Here is a 20,184-nt window from a genome sequence, read left to right on the forward strand (position 1 = left end):
AACACTGGCAGATGTTTTTTCTTGGCAGCTTGAAGTTTCAGTGCTGTAAAATCAAGTTTGACCAAAAAAGGTTCTAAGAGTTAAATGATTGTAGTGTAGAGTAACCGTATAAGAATTTTAAACTTATTTACCTGATTGCTTTCATATCTTAATGCAAAAGAACTGGCTTTTAAAATAAAAACATTTATTAAAAGTGTGTTTACTGGAGGAAATTGAGGAAGTGAAAAATGTACAAAGACCAAAGTAAAACCACCCATAATTCTGCTGCCCAGAGGTAATCACCATAGAATTTTGCTAGAAAACCCTTTAGTCTTTGCACATATGATAACTTTCACAAAGTTGGAATCATATGTTTTTAATCTACCCTTTTAATTTTTTACTTATTTATTTATTTTTTTGCGGTACGGGGGCCTCTCACTGTTGTGGCCTCTCCTGTTGCGGAGCACAGGCTCCGGATGCGCAGGCTCAGCGGCCATGGCTCACGGGCCCAGCCGCTCCGCGGCATGTGGGATCTTCCCAGACCGGGGCACGAACCCGTGTCCCCTGCATTGGCAGGCGGACTCTCAACCACTGCGCCACCAGGGAAGCCCCAGATTTGAATCTTTGAAAGCGACACGTTGGAAGAAAATTGGAAGTGTGATTGCTCATGTTGAATATATAAAACCAATGATCTTCCCATAGGCCTTTCATAATTATAGTTTAGTCTTTTACTGGAAGATTAAGTATCCTTGATGTTGTATTTCACAGAGATGTTAAAGAGAAATAATTGCTTTAGGTAGGGCTTCATGGGCTGCTAGTTCTTTGATGGAATTATTAAGATGTGAACAGGATTTTGTCTTCAGTTTCATAGGTCCAGAAACTTAAATGTTGATACTTTACCCTAAGTTGATCTTGGGGACTCTAGATCTTAATAATACTGGCTAACATTTGCGTTCTTGTTATGTGCCAAACACTACTTGAAGCTCTTTACACCTGTTAACTCATGTAAACCCTCACAACAATTCTGTGAGATAGGTACTGTTGTTGTCTTTATGTAACAGGTGAGAACACTGAGGCACAGGGAAGTTAAGTGACTTCCCTTAGTTGTAAGGGTTGGAACCAGGATTTGACCATCACTGGAACTTATATATATTTAATATTAATCCGTTTTTATTATTCAAAATAATCTATCTTTACTAGTGTATATTAGCATTTTGCCTAGTTATAATCAATCTATCTTAATACCATTTTATATTCCATTTTTCCTCTTTAATGTTATTTTGTACAAACAGTAATATTATTTTATATCCATCAAGATGGGCCACAGAGTTGTGGTTTCAAATTGGTTTTTAGTATTGAATTTCTTTTTCTTTTTTTTTCTTTTCTTTTTTCGCTTTTTTACCTTTTGACGCTCTTCCCCTATTTCTTTTACCCCTCATCCCCTGCTCCTCTGGCAGCCACCAATGATTTCTCTGTATCTTTGAAGGTTTTTTTGTTTTTGTTTTTTTATGATTCCACATATAAAAGAGGTCATATGGTATTTGTCTTTCTCTGTCTGACTTATTTTGCTTAGCATTATGCCCTCCAGTTCCACCCATGTTGTCACAAATGGCAAAGTTTCATTCTTTTTTATGGCTGAATAACGTTCCATTGTATGTATATGTGTGTGTGTGTGTGTGTGTGTGTGTGTGTGTGTATGTGTATGTATCTCATATTTTCTTTATCCATTCATCCATTGATGGACACTTAGATTGTTTCTATATCTTGGCTATTGTAAATAATGTGGCAGTGAACATGTGGGTATATATAATCTATTCAAGTTAGTGTTTTCATTTTCTTCAGATAAATACCTAGATGGGAAATTGCTGGATCATGTGGTAGTTCTATTTTTAATTTTTCGAGTAACCTCATACTGTTTTCTTTCTTTTAATTAATTTATTTTTTATTTATTTGTTTTTGGCTGGGTTGGCTCTTCATTGCTGTGTACGGGCTTTCTCTAGTTACTGCAAGCAGGGGCTACTCTTCGTTGCGGTGTGCGGGCTTCTCATTGTGGTGGCTTCTCTTGTTGTGGAGCACGGGCTGTAGGCGTATGGGCTTTAGTAGTTGTGGCATGCAGGCTCAGTAGTTGCGGCACACGGGCCCTAGAGCGCGTGGGCTTCAGTAGTTGTGGCGTGTGGGCTCAGTAGTTGTGGTGTGTGGGCTTTAGGATGCGCGGGCTTCAGTAGTTGTGGCTCATGGGCTTAGTTGTGCCACAGCATGTGGGATCTTCCCAGACCAGGAATTGAGCCCATGTCCCCTGCATTGGCAGGTGGATTTTTAACCACTACACCACCAGGGAAGTCCTTCCATACTGTTTTTTATAGTGGCTGCACCAATTTACATTCCTACCAATAGTGCACAAGTGTTTCCTTTTGTCCTTATCTTCATCAACACTTGTTTATTGTCTTTTTGATAATACTCCTTCCAACAGGTATGAGGTGATAGCTTATTGTGGTTTTGATTTCCATTTCCCCGATGATTAGTGACGTTGAGCATCTTTTCATGTACCTGTTGTACCTCTGTATGTCTTCTTTGGGAAAATGTCTATTCAGATCTTCTGCCCATTTATAAAAAATTTATTTATTTTTAATTTATTATTTATTTTTGGCTGCATTGTGTCTTCATTGCTGTGTGTGGGCTTTCTCTAGTTGCAGTGAGCGGGGGCTACTCTTCTTTGCAGTGCATGTGCTTCTCATTGTGGTGGCTTCTCTTGTTGCAGAGCATGGGCTCTAGGCGTGCAGGCTTCAGTAGTTGTGGCAGGCAGGCTCAGTAGTTGTGGCTTGCGGGCACTAGAGCGCAGGCTCAGTAGTTGTGGCGCATGGGGTTTGTTGCTCCGCAGCATGTGGGATCTTCCCAGACCAGGGATCAAACTGTGTCCCCTGCATTGGCAGGCGGATTCTTAACCACTGTGCCACCAGGGAAGTCCCCTTCTGCCCATTTTTAAATTGGATTGTTTGATTTTTTGCTCTTGAGTTATTAAATATATTTTGCATATTAGCCCCATATCAGATATATGATTTGCAAATATTTTCTCCCGTTTAGTAGGTTGCCTTTTCATTTTATTGATGGTTTCCTTTGCTGTTCTGAAGCTTTATAGTTTGCAGTAGTCCCACTTGTTTATTTTGCTTTTGTTGGTTTTGCTTTTGGTGTCAGATTCAAAAAAATCAGCCAAGACCTGTGTCCGGGAGCTTAGCACCTGTGTTTTCTTCTGAGAGTTATATGGTTTCCGGTCTTAGGTTCAAGTCTTTGATCCATTTTGAGTTCATTTTTGTGTGTGGTGTAAGATAGTGGTCTAGTTTCATCTTTTTTCATGTATTTTTATCTTCAATTTCTTTCATTAATGTCTTGTAGTTTTCAATATATAGGTCTTTCACCTCCTTGATTACATTTATTCATAGGTGTTTTATTCTTTTTGATGCAGTTGTAAATGGGGTTGATTTCTTTTTTTTTTTTTTAACATCTGTATTGGAGTATAATTGCTTTACAGTGGTGTGTTAGTTTCTGCTCTATAACAAAGTGAATCAGCTATACGTATACATATATCCCCAAATGGGGTTGATTTCTTAATTTCTCTTTCTGATTGTTTGTTATTGGTGTATTAGAAACACAACAGATTTTTGTGTATTGATTTTATATCTTGCAACTTTACTGAATTTGTTTATTAATTTTAACAGGTTTTTTCTTTCTTTTTTTTTTATTCTTGTTACCTTTATGGAACTTTGACATCCAGAAAAGCCTCCTCAGCCACTCATTTACCAACCAACTCTACTTTACTCTTTAGGAAATTATTTGGTTCTGGCACAAAGCCATGTACCCTAAGGTGCTCCTTAAATGCTAGCTCCCTCATCTTACTGTAGAGGTCCCACGTATTCACCTCAGTGTTTGCATGAGAGTCACTTAAGTGGGCCGAAATACTTGTTGCTTTTACCACCTTTTTTTTTTTTTTTTTTTTAGTTCTAACAGTTTTTTGATAGAGTCTGTAAGGTTTTCTGTATAATACCATATCTGCAAATGGTGACAGTTTTACTTCTTCCTTTTCAATCTGGATGGTGTTGGGACCAGAATTTGACTGTCACTGGAAGCTATGTTTTATTTATTTATTTTTATTTTTAATTTTTTTGCAGTACGCGGGCCTCTCACTGCTGTGGCCTCTCCCGTTGCGGAGGCTCCGGACGTGCAGGCTCAGCGGCCATGGCCCACGGGCCCAGCCGCTCCGCGGCATGTGGGATCCTCCCAGACCCGGGCACAAACCCGTGTCCCCTGCATTGGCAGGCGGACTCTCAACCACTGTGCCACCAGGGAAGCCCTATGTTTTTTTTCAACTGTGCTTTGAGATACATTCTTACTCAGTTCATAAAAGATTTGTGTGGAAAACTGGGATGCTAATTTATTAATTTACAAGGGGGATTATATCTAACCTAGAGGTATATGGTCTGTTTAGGCAATGATTCTCAACCTTTATTCTAACACTTGCACTCATATGCTTCTTATCTTCAATAAAAATTTGTTGAGCTTTACACTGTGTGGTTTGTATTTGGAAAAGAAAAAGTATATTGGAAATGCTTTTTCAAACTATGGACACCCTGGTTGAGATGCTCATATAGTTTTGTTGTGTACAAGCAAAGTGCCTTGGAATGAGATGAGGGTGTCAGGCATATAGCATATGGTGGAGATAAGACAAAGAAAGATAGCGTTGATTTGCAAGGACCTTTACTCTGTGGGATCTGGGAATCCATGGAAGGTTTCTGAGCATGGAGCCAGAGACATGTGATCTGGCCAAATCTCAATTTAAATAAGAGGACTAGGGCAGCAGTGTGAAGGATGGATCAAAGACCAGAGAAATTGGAGTCTGGGAAATTGAGCCGTAATAGTTATTTAAATAAATGATGAGTAGGCACTGATTTAGGATAGCAGAAAAAGAACAGAAATTAAGATGGATTTGTTTAAAAAAAAAAAAAAGCATGTACTTGTTAGTTGAAGGTAGAAGTTGTGAGAGAAGGAAGTCATTCATATTTCCCAACTTTCATCAAAACGAGTCACCACTAATACATAATATGATTAATTTAAGGCTGTTGGCATCATGAAGCTTTAAGCCATGCTGGCATGACTGCATTTGGTCTTCCTAACTAGATTTGGGAGAGTCTTGACTGACTTCTCAGGTTTCGGTGTTTTTTTTGTTGTTGTTTTCTAGTGCAGGGCACTTCTGCAGGTGGCTTCTCTCACTCATGATTTTTCTTCCCCCTAGTTTCAGTTTCGGGGCATTTTCCGAGATATTGCCCTTAAGTATGTTCTTGCTTGTCCTGTGTATTCATTATTGTGGTAGTGATTCTTCATGTTTTATGAACTATATTCACAGATTAAGTGAATTAAAAGTAATTTGACATTGTGTTTGTTCCCATTTGTGTTGAAGGTTAAAATTTCTACTGTTACTGACACTGTATCTTAACATTTTTTAATCTTTGACTGACAGCTGCCATGCAAAGAAAGCCCAAATCATATTCGTCTTCTTTAATGGATCAGATTCCCATCAAATTTCTTATTCGACAGGCTCAAGGACTGCAGCAGGAGTTGGGAGGTATTTGTTTTATTTGCTTTTTACTGCTAACGTTTATTGTTTAAAAGTACCTACCGTTTATGATGTTATAAAGTGTAATAGGTGCTCAATGTTTAAAGCCCAATTCAAGAGTGAAATTCCTCTTTACCTCCCTTGCTGTCTTACTCCCTGCAAACCGCTCCTCACCCCCAAGGCCCTAGTTTCATTTTGGTGTGTAATTTCAGATATTCCTTTCTATAGGGTGAATCATATGAAATTACAGGTATTCAACTATTTTTGACCTCCAAAAATGCAGTTTCATATGGTTGAAGCTAATAGATACACAAGTAAAAAATTATTTTTTTAAGCTTTAAATGGTATTATACCCATCTCTTCTGAGATTTGCTTTTTTCTCTTTGAGTCTTGGAAATCTTATCATGTCACTTCATCTAGATCTACCTTATTGTTTTTAATTGCTCCATAACATTCCTTAGTGTGGAATTACTATAATATGTTTACTGTAAAACTGTCAAATAGAAATATAGTACTATTTTTTGAAATTCAAATTTTTTCTTAAATTAACACCTTTTTATAATGTTTGAATGTGTGGGTTGTGTTTTTTTCTTTTTGGTTTGTTTTTTTGAAGTTGGGGATTTTCTTTGTCTGTCTTTGTTACGGTTGGTTTCCAGGATGAACGGGAGCTTGCTTTCGTCATCTTTAGCCAGATGTCTGCATTTATTTTTTATATCTTTGCATTATCTCTTTCTAGAGAAATGATGTTATATTTGGCAGCTGTTGGCAACTAACATGTTTTACTGAAGAGATTACGAAGTGTAGATTAATTTGCACTATTGTAAGCAGTCATTTTTGTGACTGTTTGGGAAAGTCTTGACTACACATGTACTTGTGCATTAAATTTAATACCACTTTTGATTGTTATAGTGCCTTTTCAAACAGAAGCATTTATTTTAAGCAGTTTCTATGAGAAAGGAAACAGATACTTAACCCTCTTGGGACTAAGCAGTGGTTTGATTTGATCTAAGTTGCATAATAAGGGGGTGATTGGATCTAACGTACTTTTATTACTACTGATACTCTTACTGCTAACTCTTGCAACTTTGGAGATGATGATAATTGTTTAGTAGCAGCAGCATTTATTAGGTAAATAACATAGTGACGCTTCATATGTCTAAATAGGCATTTTTACAGTATCATCATTTATTTTTCTCATTATTAATATTACACAATAATAATAATGAGTAGTCTAACTGCTGTAAGCAAAAGATTAGAAACAAGACTTAGATTTAGTCAAAGGAAGGTTTCCCGATCCTTTTGAGCTTCCTTAACCCTTCTTAAAAGAAGACAAATGCACCCTCTTGTGGGTATCGTCAGTACTGCTTGGGTTGGGTGACAGCTGTGTGACTTTGGGAACATTAATAAATATCTTTCAGCCTGTTTCTTCATAGTAGAATGGAGACAATATTGCTTACCTTGTAGGAATGTCAGGGTGAAATGAGGAAATGCACATAAAGTGTAAATTTAGGTACTCAAGTTGGGCAACTTTAATTTTACTCATCTGTAGCAATGATTCTCAACTGGGTTGGAGGAGAGGACATGTTCTCCTATAGAAGCCTATCAGAATTTCTTCTTTTAAAATCTTTTAAAATTTTTATTTATTTATGTTTTGGCTGTGCCGCTCAGCATGCGGGAGCCTAGTTCCCCAACCAGGGATCAAACCCGTGCCCCCTGCAGTGGAAGTGCGGCATCCTAACTACTGGACCGCCAGGGAATTACCAAGCCTATCAGAATTTCTGAGTGAGGCCTTTTTCAAACCATATATGATCTCCCTGAAATGAACATTCTTTTCCCTTCTCTTTTTCTCCTCCCCACTCAACTCTTGAACTACTGCTATGTCAAACTAATTTTCCTGATGGGAGACTTTTATGCTGGGATAGGGTGGAAGAAAGCTTGAGAACTTTTGACAAAAGTAGTGGCTTCCAGCTTCCTGTGTATCAATTCACTTGGCGATCTTTAAGCAGATTCCCTGGCTGAACTATTGAACAGAAGTTCTTAAGCTGTAGTATGCATGCATAAGAAGGGCAGATGCCTTTGGCTTGCTGTACATGAACGGGAGAAGAGAGAGGGGAAAGAAGAGAGAGAAGATTTTGATGTTTAAGAATAAAGAATCCAATTGACTTCTTTTAAATTTTCAAGGGTTGCATTCTGCTTTACTTCGTCTCCTTGCAACTAACTACCCACATTTATGCATTGTGGATGATTGGATCTGTGAAGAAGAAATCACAGGAACTGATGCCCTGTTAAGAAGAATGCTCCTGACTAGTAATGCCAAAAACCACTCTCCTAAACAACTTCAAGAAGGTATAATAAATTGGTATGCCTTTTACCCCTTTAGTAGTACACAGAGGTGTTAGGCCTGTGGAAATCTTAAAATCATGCAGAATTTTCCTGGAGATATAACAGGGTTTTGGTGAATATATTTAAAGTAATTCTCTTTGAGTTAAAGGATTTTTTACCATTTTTTTCTGACATGCTTGCATCTGTTTCCTCATAGGTTCTACGTTATATCACTAAACAGGTCATGTGGTTTTAGGAAAGTCCTAAAACTGGTCAGAAATAAGTACTGTGGAATAGAACAATGTATCTGCTGTTAATGGATAATAAGCTAGATCAGCACTTTAAAATAGAAATATGATGTGAGCCACACATACAATTTTAAACTTCCTATATATTGCCACATTAAAAAAGTTAAAAAAAGGCAAATTTAAATAACTATTTTGTATAACCCAGTATATCTAATATATTATGATTTCATCACATAATCAGTATAAAAAGACTGTTAGATATTTTATTATTTTTTCATACTGAGTCCATGGATTTTATACTTACAGCACATCTCATTTTGGACTAGCTGCATTTCAAGTGCTCAGTAGCCAGAAGTGGTTAGTGACTATTCTATTGAAGGAGGACGGTTCTAGCTATTTTTTACTAACAGTTGCTTACAGCCCATAAAGGGCTACCCGAAGGAAGGTGTCAAGAAGTTTGAATTTTTCAAATGAATGTTAATACCAAGAGCAATAGTTCGGTATATTTTCATGTTCCAGTCAATTTTTTAAATCAGTGTGAATTGTTGTCTTTGGGTCACTCTCACTAATGTGATTTTTAAAATGAGGTATTTTTTGTTCTTTACGAAATAACTGCACCTTAACATGAATTTTTCTTAAGGGCCTAATTTTAAGTATACCCACAACTATGACTAGAATGGAAAGTTTTACTTTTTTTAAAGCAATACTGCTTTCTTGATTTCTTTCGCCTATAGTTTGATAGAGCAATATTACTTCCTATTTGGTAAGCTGTATAGTATTTAGATTATGACTATAAAGTTTTCCTTTTAGCATTTTCAGCTGTCCCAGTAAGTCACACACAAGTGATGCAGATTCTAGAACACTTGACTCTACTCTCTGCCAGTGAACTTATACCATATGCAGAAGTATTAACATCCAATATGAATCAGCTGTTGAATTCAGGGGTTCCGAGGCGAATTCTTCAAACGGTCAATAAACTATGGATGGTTCTTAATACTGTGATGCCTAGAAGGTAATTTCAGTGTATTGTTACATGTAATAGATAAGTGTATAGCAGTGATTGTATACAATAACTTAAACTTAAATGTTGAAAAAAATTGTTAAAAAAAACTTTTTGACAATATAAATCCTTTCTGAAGACCACTAATTAAAAGAGTTGTTATAACTTTAAGGAAAAGAATAAACTCTATCTTAAGAAACAGAGAGAAACCTTGAAGTATTTCCAACTTGGGAAAGTTCTTTAAAAGGGAGTTCTCATGTAGAGTCATTTGTGGCTAATTGTGATTTAGATTACCATTGTGTCTTGCATCATTGCAGTGGCTCCAAATTTTGCTGTACATTAAAATCACCTGGAGAGCTTTTAAAACTCCTGATCCCCAAGTTGTAACCCATGCCAATTAAATCACAGTGGAACGCTGGATTTGTCTTTAGTCAAATGGGTCTCTGCTGTTCCATAGATTGCATCAAAAACACTTGGTCTGCTCTAGAAACAATACTGGGCTGGACTTACCTGAGATTCTGATTCAGTAGGTCTGGGAATATTTATACTTTTTAAGTTTGATTTTTACTTATATCAAATTAATAAATGCACGTAAGTTAAATAGTGTATAAGGTCAGCCCCCACCTTCCCATTTTAGACTATTGATCCTCAGAGACAATTATTCTTAGCTCCTTTATCTTTTAATTCTGGCATTTATGTCCCACCATGTATCTCAATCATATGCTTATAATTACTATGATTTCCTGACTTTCCAATTTAGAAATTGTCTTTTGACTTCCTACAAAATCCTTCATACAAGATGAAGATTTAGCACTCTTACTTGCTTCCCCTGTGAGTCCCTCTTCTTCCATATATTCTCCCTTCCTCCATTTCTCCCAACAGTTATATCAGAATTTTTGGTTAAAGAAATATTCAGTGTGCATATTATTATGACTACATAAGTGTTATTTATGTTGATATATATGATATCCTTTGATTACAATTTCTTTCTTAAACAACTGCCCTCCTTCATACCCCACATACACACCCTGAGTTGTTTGCCTCTTTAACATTTGTTCAGGTTTTTTGTTTTCTTTGTATCAATAACCAATTCACTCTCAAACTCTATTATTGAGTGGAAATTTACATTAATTGTTAACACATCAGGTAACATATTAGTAACATTTTTCCTTGGAAACCTTCCTTTCAGATCTTTCCACCCTTATGTTTCAATCTGGGACATTCACAGTAGCCATCTGGAATTGCTTTGTCTCTTGGTTTGAGTCCATGTTTTTGTCTTTCTTGATTTAGTTCCTTATTTAAGTGAGTGGAACTAATGCTCAAGTTGCTTCCTGGGAAAGATGTTTGGGAAATATTTTTTTTTTTGAGGCTTTCATATGTGAAAAGGTTTTTATTCTTGCCCTCACGTGATTGATATTAGGCTAGGTGTAGAATTCTAGCTTACTTTTCCTCTTAGCAATTTGAAAGCTTTATTCTATTGAAGTAATTAGAGCTTTCCTGATTACTTTTGAGTAATCTAATCTTATACCAATTCCCAATCCTTTGTATGTGACCATTGTTTTTTCTCTTAAAGGTTTTAGGTTCTTTTTCATTGTTTCTGAAATTTCATGATGATACATTTTGGTTTGGGTCTTTTTTAATTCATGGTGCTGGGCACTTGGTTGGCCTTTTTTTTTGTCGGGGGACTAATCTGATGTCTTCACTTCTAGGACAGTTTCTTGTATTTTTTTTTTTCTTCAGTAATTTCTTTCCCTCTGTTTTCTGGAATTTTTTGCAATTTGGATTTTAAACCTCTTGAACTTACTCTGATTTTCTCCTTCTTTCTCCTCTATTTTTAAATTTCTCTTTTATGTACATTTTCTGGATATTTCGTCTGTTATCTTCTGATCTTTCCTTTGAATTTAAAATATTTCTGTTATAGTCTTAATTTCTAAGAGCTCTTTCTTATCTGAGAATCTATAAATGCCTCCTATTCTTGTTTCATATACGAAATATTCTGTCCTTTAAGGAAATTAATTATAGGTTTAAGAATTTTTTTTTCTTCTCATCTCTATATTGTTTCTTTGGCATTCCTTTCTTTCTGTTTGTATATTTTAATCTTTTTCAAAGTAGAAACTTTCTTTAAATGTCTGATGATTGTTGGCTATCCACTCATTTAAGAGTGGGCAAGCTCTGTGTGTGAGGTGGGGTTGATGGACTCCTGGGCTTCACTGTAAGAGGTCAGATACCCTACATATTGGCATATTCTTCAGTAATTCTGATGTGTAGTCAGGTTAGTAACCACTTTTATAGTCTATTGATGTTTAATCTCAAAGTGGCATCTCATATTTAGATTCTGTGATGATAAATGTAGAACAATAATTTATGGGGCCAGTTACAAAGTGCTTTGGTGGATATCATTTCATTTACAGGTATTATAGTCATATTTTACAGAGGAGGAAACAGTTCAGAGAGGTTCCATGACTTACACAGAGTCATACAGCAAGTGGTATAACTTAGGTTTTAATTCAAATTCTGATTTTATATGCCATGATTATTCCCTTACAACTGTGAAGATTTTTGAAACTACTTTTGTTTATTGTTTTATCTTCATTTGTTTTAGAAACATAATAATAGGTTAGATTTCTATAGTTTTTAATTTTCCCAAGTTCATTTACACCTGTTCTCTAATTTTTTTCCTGACTATATCTTTCTAAGATAAAAGGAACTGGATGGTGGCTACAGGTTTCAATTATGATATAGCTGTTTTTGAACATATGATTATTTTCTCATCAGGCTGTGGGTAATGACAGTTAATGCACTTCAACCATCAGTAAAGTTTGTACGACAGCAAAAGTATACTCAGAATGATCTGATGATAGATCCTCTCATTGTGCTAAGATGTGATCAGAGGGTGTACAGGTATGTGTCATTTGAGTTCATTTTTACTATAGAGTTATGCTTTGGAGAGCCAAAGGAAATTGAAGAAATTCAGTTTAAACTTATATCTTCGTGTTCTTGCAGGTAACTTGGCAGTATGACCTGTGAGGTTTTTGTGTTTTTTTTGGTTGTCTATATTCATGAACTTCAGTTTAATATGTGATTAATAAACCTAGCCTTAACAAAATGTCATCTTTGGTTTTGGCAGCCCTCAATAGTGTTCTTTCTCTCAGAGTCAAGATAGTGAAAAATGATACCATTTCTCATAGCATTGTTGAAAAAAGCTTTAAAAAAACCGGTTTATTATGAAATCATTACATGCATTAAAATTGTGATCCTTTTGGAATCCTTAATTGTGATGTTAGCTTTATTGATTCCACATTTGTCTATACTTCCTTGCTAATTGCTTAACTTAATCAGTTGCTTTGAAGTAGCTTCGCCTCAAGAGGTGGGATTAATTAATTCACATCATTAATATTTGAATTTCTAGTTGCTAAGCTAAATAGTAACAAAGATATACAAGTTGAGGGGTCTGCCTTTAAAGTGATTATCACTTGTATCGGGAAATAAGATAAATACCTGAAAAGTTAAATAATATGGTCATATGCAGATGAATGGTACAGTAAATGAATGGTGTTAAAAGTTTCAGGAGGAAGTGAGACTTTGAGTAGTATTTTGAAGTATAGAAGTAGGGTTTAGATGAACAGATACTGTAATGATGGGACGTAAGAGGTCAGAGAAGGTATTGTGAGAAAAAGAATAGTGTGAGCAGAAGTGTAAAAGCAAGAGTGAAAAAGCCTTGAGTGGAAGGCTTAGTTTTTGAGAACACACTTTAGAGTTGGAATGTTAGGTTAAGGTCAGGCTATGGAGGGCCTTGAATGTTAGGCTGAAGAGGTCATTTAGGTGGTAACTTACGAAGAGAAGGTTCACACTAGATAGTTCAGCGGGGAAAGAAACTGGAGTAAAGAAGACTAACTAGGATACAGTAATATACTCATCTGCCTTTAACCCTGGGGATGAAATTCTTGAAGTGGCAAAATCTGCAGAATCAGCCAAATATGGTTTGGTGAGATCAAGGTCTGGGAGGGAAGAGGAACCAGAAGAATAAACAGTATAAATGACATTAAGTATCTATTTAATAAAAAGAAAACAACAGTAAATAACATTTCTAGAGAACAGCCATTTCTAAAACAATTTATCAGTGTTAAAAATCCACTTAAGTAGGTAACCTTTCACCTAAATCACCCGCAGTTGTTCAGGAGGCTGTTAAATTATGCTATCATAATGTATGAAATGTTTTTGTAGCCTAGATCTTTCACTTAACAACTTGTGAACCTTTTCTCATGTTAATAGATCTTCTTATGTTAATTGGCTACGTAGTATTCCACATAGATATGCTATGCTTAATTCAGTTCCCTATTGTTGGATATTTTATTTCCATTTTTTGTTATTATTGATAGTGCTGTGGTAACTATTGTGTACTGAGTATTTCCTTAGAAATGATTATTAAAAATGGAATTTTTTTTTTTTTTTTTCTTTTTACGCGGGCCTCTCACTGTTGTGGCCTCTCCCAACCGCGGAGCACAGGCTCCGGACGCGCAGGCCCAGCGGCCATGGCTCACGGGCCCAGCCGCTCCGCGGCACGTGGGATCCTCCCAGACCGGGGCACGAACCCATGCCCCCTGCATCGGCAGGGGGACCCCCAACCACTGCGCCACCAGGGAAGCCCTAAAAATGGAATTATTGAGGCAAAAGGAACATGCTCATTTTTAAGTCCTTTGATTCATGTTTTCATTATGCCACTCAGAATGGCTGAACCTGTTGACATTCCTATAGTGATGTTTGATATTGTACACTTTCCTATACAGTTTTATATAATTTTTCCAATTTGATAAGTGAAAAATAGATTCCCACTTTAATTTATATTTTTCTTAGATTGAATATTTTAATATACTTATTGGTTATTGGTATTTCTTCTTTACATTTAGCCTAGTTTTCTATTAGAATGCTTACCTTTTTTGATTTAAAGAGCTTTTTACGCATAAAGGATATCAGCTTTTTGTATATAGAGTGCAGTTTTTTCTTTTATTGTTCTATTGTTTTGCCTTTAATTTTGTTCATTTTTTAAAATTTGATTTTTTCTAAGTGATCATTTAGGTGGTTTTTAAAAATGTCAAACAATATGAAAAGATATGACATTTTGGATTTGCTTTGAACTAACCAGTGGTGATGGTGGGAAAGTGGATGGTGGGGTATGGGTGAAATAAGACTAGCGATGTGTCGATAACTGTTGCTGCTGGGTGATGAGTTCTTAGAGGTTCATTATAATATTCCCTTTTTTATGTGTGCATGAAAGTTTTCATTATATACATTAATAAGTGCACAAACAAGAAGATTAACAAGGAAAAGGTGTACAGTGAAAAGTCTTGTTCTCTCGTATCTACCCTGCTGCCATTTTTAAAGCAAAGTTCCTCTTTGAACTATTGACCAATCCCAGTTCCATCTCCAGAGGAAACTTTATTGTCATAATGGTGTGTATGTAGCTTCATTTTCTATGTATTTACAAATTTATAAACAAATATTTACTTTTTTGTTTTGGGTGGTGTTAAAAAACGTAAGTGGTTTTTGGTAGGCTCTATTTTGTTCTTTTTTTAAAAAAACTTACCATTCTGAACATCTTTTCCATATTGGTATGCATAGTTCCATCTCATTGTTTTAACTGCTACATAGTATTCCATATATACAGGCCTCTACAAACTCTGATCCAGAATGTCTGGTGGAGTTTAGGATTTTTTTTTTAATAAATACTCCAGGTGATTCTTATCTTCATTTTTGGGAATATTGCCATGGTTTATTTAACCATTGACATGTTTCTTTTTTTCCACTATTAATACATGCATGTTTACTGTAGAAAATTTGAACATTTCAGAAAAAGTATTGACATTTCTAGTGTTTCATAGTTAAAACCAAAGCTGTACTGCCTGTTTATGCACACATACTCAGTCTGTGATAGGCTGGGAAGTGGCATTGTCAGGTTTTTCTAAGGGCTTGGCTTTTAATATTTTAGTGGTTACTGATTTATCTGTTTTGGTTTCCTTTTTTACATTTAATTCTTACATCTGTTATCTCATTTAAATTTAATTTATAACAATTTTTGAGGAATGAATAACTCTATTCATTTTTTGTTTTGTTTTGTTTTGTCTTGACTGTGCTATGGGGCATGTGGGATCTTAGTTCCCTGACCAGGGATCGAAACCCATGCCCCCTGCATTGGGAGAGTGGAGTCTTAACCACTGGACCACCAGGGAAGTCCCTAGACTATTTGTCTTTGAGGACAGCTGCCTTGCAGGCTCATATCTAAGAGATTTAATGGTAGTGCCATTTTTTTGTAAAAAGGAATGCCTTTTTTCTAGGGTATATATTACATTTGATTTTAGTTGATAAGATGAAATAGATAATACTATTCATACAGTCTTGAAGTACAGAGAATTATATATATATTAAGCTTTCATTTTTGAGAATGAATATTTTGGTGGGAAAAGTGTTAACTTTCTACTCTTTTAATGGTTTCAGGTACTGTTCAGGTTTTTCTAATTATTCAAATTGATTGACCATGTTCTGACTAATTTATAAATTTATATTTTTTCTCACATATTTTTCTTCTTTCTGTGTTTAGATGCCCCCCACTGATGGATATTACTCTACATATGTTGAATGGATATCTTCTGGCATCCAAAGCCTACCTTAGTGCTCATCTGAAGGAAACAGCAGAGCAAGATAGGCTTTCTCAGAATAATACAATAGGTTTAGTTGGACAGACTGATGGCCCAGAAGTTACCAGAGAGGAATTGAAAAATGCATTACTGGCTGCTCAGGTAATAAAGTAAAATTAATCAAAAAGGCCAAGGGCTTTCCTGTTAATATAATCATTTAAATAGATGGCCTTCTACATAAAATGGTGACATATTATACATTCCTTTTATTACAGAAGGTATATTATAATGGTGTTACCTTTGCTTCTGAATTATTAAAATCAGGAATAATCTTCATGGCTTTATTTAATAGCCATTTTAGTGAGATTTATATTTTAACAAAATATAAGACTTTTGTTTCTTAAAATCAAATGGAAAAAAAATCAAATGGTGGAGACAGACAAGAAGTGTGTGTGTGTGTGTGTGTGTGTGTGTATATATATATATATATATATATATATATATAAAAAATAAAATGTCAGGCAGTGATAAATACTATAACAACACAAGTAGTTAAAGTTTGTATTTAGAAAAGTTTTATAACAATATAGAATTTACTGCAGCCTTAGGTAGTAATTTTGGACTAATGCAGGACATGCGAGATGATTGAATGTTAAGCAGTTTGAGGTCTTCAAAGTAGAAATGTTTTCTTAGTTTGAAATATATTTTCTGAAATCTTTTCATTGGCAATAAGGGGAATTAGAGTAATAATATAGGTCCACAATCCCTTATCTGTAATACAGAAATCCAAAAAGCTATGAAAACTGAGGCATTTTTTTTGGTAATTCAGTTGGCAGAAAAACCTGACCTGATATGACCTTGTTTGTGTCAAAACTTGACCTGAATTGATGTGAAGCTATTTATGGCCTTTATCCCACTTAATATGAATGTTGGTATGTTTTGTTGCAGAAATATTAATACATTTGATTACAATGTACTGCCTTAGTCTCTGCTGGAGGTGTTATATAATGTTACAGAAAAAAAAAATCTGAGTTCTAAAATAAATCTGACCCTCAGAGTTTCAGATAAGGGCTTGAGGATGGTAATAGCTACCATTTATATAATGCTTATTATATGGTGGATGCTATTCTGAGTTTTTTATGTATATTAACTCATTTACTCTTCACAACCAACCTATGAGGTATGGAGTATTATCTCCATTTTTACAGATTAGGAAAACGAGATCCAGAGAGGTTAAGTGACTTGCTCAAGGTTATACATTTAGTAAGTGGGGAAGCTGGGATTCAAGCTGGGGGAGGCTGGCTCCAGAGTCTATAAAAAAACAAACAAACATAAAACAGTAACAACCGAAAACCCGTCAAGAATGACTATAAAGTTTACTTTATAAATGATTATAATGTAAGGCTAACCTTAGTTTATAATTAAGTTATTAAACAGGTAGATGGAGTAATTGTTTTCTTCTATCCCAGGCAGTGGCAGTCTTTCAGAGATGCATATTATGTATTCATTTTCTTTTTCCTTCTTCCTGCTAGATGCAAGTGATTATAGCTCTCCTTTATAGGCAGGGGCATTAAGTAGATCACCCCTCAAGAAACTACTTTTCTATGAAATGGCACTCAAGCTTGTAGACTGAGCAATAATGAGTTGTACAGTTGGAATGGATGGTAAGGCAGAATCTTTCCAGAGCCTTAAAGAGCCTATCTTAAAATTAAAAGGAAAAAGAGCTTTGGGGAGTGACTTTTAGGCATTAATTATTAACCACCATCTTCAGAGGTGAGAAAAAGAGGGGAATACAAGATAGGATCCTGGGAGAAGTAGGAATTTAAGAGGAAGGAAAGGAGATTCCAGTAGAAGTCATTTTTTGCCCTAGGGCCTATTTTGGATGACACCGAATTCGAATACTCTTGTAGTAGATGTTCTTAAACTCGAGTTCATGTATCTGCCTTAGAGGTGTGTGACCACTCTGAAATTATGCCATATGTTGCTGTGTTTACATATGTTAATTTTTATGCTGAGAGGGTATACAGTTTGCTTCAGATTCTTAAGAGGGTTCATGGCCCTGAAAAAGATGAGAACCACTGGCCTATAGGTTGTTCACTCTTTCTCTTAGAAGTACCTCTTTGCTTTTTGTTCTTAAAGAAACAGTTATTTTTATCACATGTGTTCATGTGAAAACAAAATCAAATTTGGTTTTCAAACAAACTTCTCAGAAACTTCTTAAATTCACTGTGTTTTATTTGCTTGTAGGATAGTGCAGCTGTCCAGATTCTCTTGGAGATTTGCTTACCTACTGAAGATGAGAAGGCAAAGCGTGTCAATCCAGACAGCTTGCTAAGGAATGTTCAAAGCGTTATTACTGCCAGCACTCCAACTAAGGGAATGGAGGAAGGAGAAGACAATTTGCTCTGTAACCTTCGAGAAGTTCAGTGCCTTATCTGTTGTCTGTTGCACCAAATGTACATTGCGGATCCCAACATTGCTAAGCTTGTTCACTTTCAGGTCTGGTTTCAAAGAATGATTCTTTATGGTTGAACTTTATTTTGGGGGTAGTTCTGAAGTACTAAATTAATAGGAATCATTTAGAAACTGGAGGTCACGCAAATGATCATGGTCCTTTGCAATACGGAGAAAAATCCAGATTTTTAAAATTTGATTTCAGCCTAATAAAGTGTTCATAGAATTTATTTGTATTTTAGTGCATCAGAGAGGTGAAATGCCAGGAAACATGTAGGGCATTGTAGCTTTCTGAGCAACTGTTACATAAAGGAAGTGAAACCTTCCTTTATATTTTTATCTGTATTTGACTTGCAGCTATTTTATTTCTAACTTTTCCCCCCTTTCTTGTTGAGATAGGGTTATCCATGTGAACTTTTGCCTCTGACAGTCGCAGGTATTCCATCTATGCACATCTGTCTGGATTTCATACCTGAGCTTATTGCACAGCCAGAACTTGAAAAACAGGTAATGAGTATTTTGGAACTTTAGGAGAATTTTGATCTCCCTTTAATCTTCTAGTTATATAAAACATTTTACAATTTTTAATACTTAAAGACCTTCTTCAAAAACATGTAATATTTGGATTTTGTGTTACAGATATTTGCTATCCAGTTGCTTTCTCACTTGTGTATCCAGTATGCATTACCAAAGTCACTCAGTGTGGCTCGCTTAGCTGTCAATGTCATGGGAACTCTGCTAACAGGTGTGTAGCCAACCGACATCAATAACAAAAATTTCTAACATAAAGTAGTACATATTTTTTCTGACTTTAGTGACACCATGTTTTCTGTGTCACTAATAGTTATGCCATCTTTTGAATTATTCTTTTTGAAAATTTTCCTATGACAAATGTGATGTATAGTGTACAGGAGATGAGTAGGTAGGCAAATTGTATCTTTCATTTTTGTGAATGACTGTATATAGATTTATAGTAAATATACTAAGCATTCCACATTTTACAAATGGAAATCAAGTCTACCTTCTGAATATAATTATGTCAATAGAAAACAAGTTACAATCTATTACAAATGCTTAGAATTCAAGAAAAATATAATCATCTGTATAAATAAGAGATAAATATATAAGTTGTTTCCTTAAGTTCTAAAACATACCCTAACATTTTAACCACCTTCTAGGTTGTTAAGTAAAATGGTATGAAAATCAACTAAAAGATATGAACTATAATTCAACCTTTAAAAGTTATGGCTTAGTCAATTTCATATTCTTAGTGCCCCCATAATAATCTATTCATTTATCTTTCCATCGTATTCACTTCATGTTATAATTATTTGCAGTGGTTAAGATCTTACACTGCCTGAGTTCTATCCCAACTCCACTGCTAACTGGAGTTGAAGAAGCTTCTTAATCTCTCTAAGGTTTATTTAAGAGTTTCCTCATATATTAAATAGTATCATAGAAATACTTTTTTCATTCATAAGATTGTGGGAATTAAATGAAACAATGCATGAAGTGCACCTATCACAGTGTTTGGACATAAGCATTTATGTGTTGGATGATGGCTGACTACTAGATTATGAGCTCCCTGAAGGCAGGGGCTGGCCATGTCTTAGAAAACTTAGTATCCTCAGCACAGAGCATGGTGCTTAGTGTATTGTATAGGTCATGTATGTTGAATTTGTATCTGTAAAATGAAAAATTCTGTTTTATTTCTTTCTAACAGTTTTAACACAGGCTAAGCGATATGCTTTTTTCATGCCAACTCTGCCAAGTTTGGTCTCTTTTTGTCGAGCATTTCCTCCACTGTATGAGGATATTATGTCTTTGTTGATCCAAATAGGGCAAGTCTGTGCCTCTGATGTTGCCACTCAGACAAGAGACATCGATCCGATTATTACGCGTAAGTAGTAACTTATTTTCAAGAGTTGTTTTAATATGTCAAAC

The 20,184-nt window shown here is 35.4% G+C and overlaps 1 protein-coding gene across 6 annotated transcripts in view; it reads left to right on the forward strand.

Moving 5' to 3' along the window:
- INTS2 (integrator complex subunit 2) overlaps window positions 1–20,184 on the forward strand; it is a 53,680-nt gene that overhangs the window by 31,185 nt on the left and 2,311 nt on the right. For 5 of the 6 annotated variants that reach the window (XM_079905385.1, XM_079905386.1, XM_079905387.1 and 2 more), the window contains exons 16-24: window positions 5,489–5,593; window positions 7,766–7,930; window positions 8,965–9,166; window positions 11,930–12,055; window positions 15,750–15,948; window positions 18,034–18,285; window positions 18,640–18,747; window positions 18,880–18,985; window positions 19,964–20,140. In XM_079905385.1, coding sequence (XP_079761511.1) covers window positions 5,489–5,593; window positions 7,766–7,930; window positions 8,965–9,166; window positions 11,930–12,055; window positions 15,750–15,948; window positions 18,034–18,285; window positions 18,640–18,747; window positions 18,880–18,985; window positions 19,964–20,140 — 1,440 coding nt within the window. The remainder of the gene's footprint in view (window positions 1–5,488; window positions 5,594–7,765; window positions 7,931–8,964; window positions 9,167–11,929; window positions 12,056–15,749; window positions 15,949–18,033; window positions 18,286–18,639; window positions 18,748–18,879; window positions 18,986–19,963; window positions 20,141–20,184) is intronic. The other variant, XM_079905390.1, reaches the window with a different exon arrangement.

This window comes from Stenella coeruleoalba (genome assembly GCF_951394435.1).
Source record: "Stenella coeruleoalba genome assembly, chromosome: 19".
In the NCBI taxonomy this organism is placed as follows: Eukaryota; Metazoa; Chordata; class Mammalia; order Artiodactyla; family Delphinidae; genus Stenella; species Stenella coeruleoalba.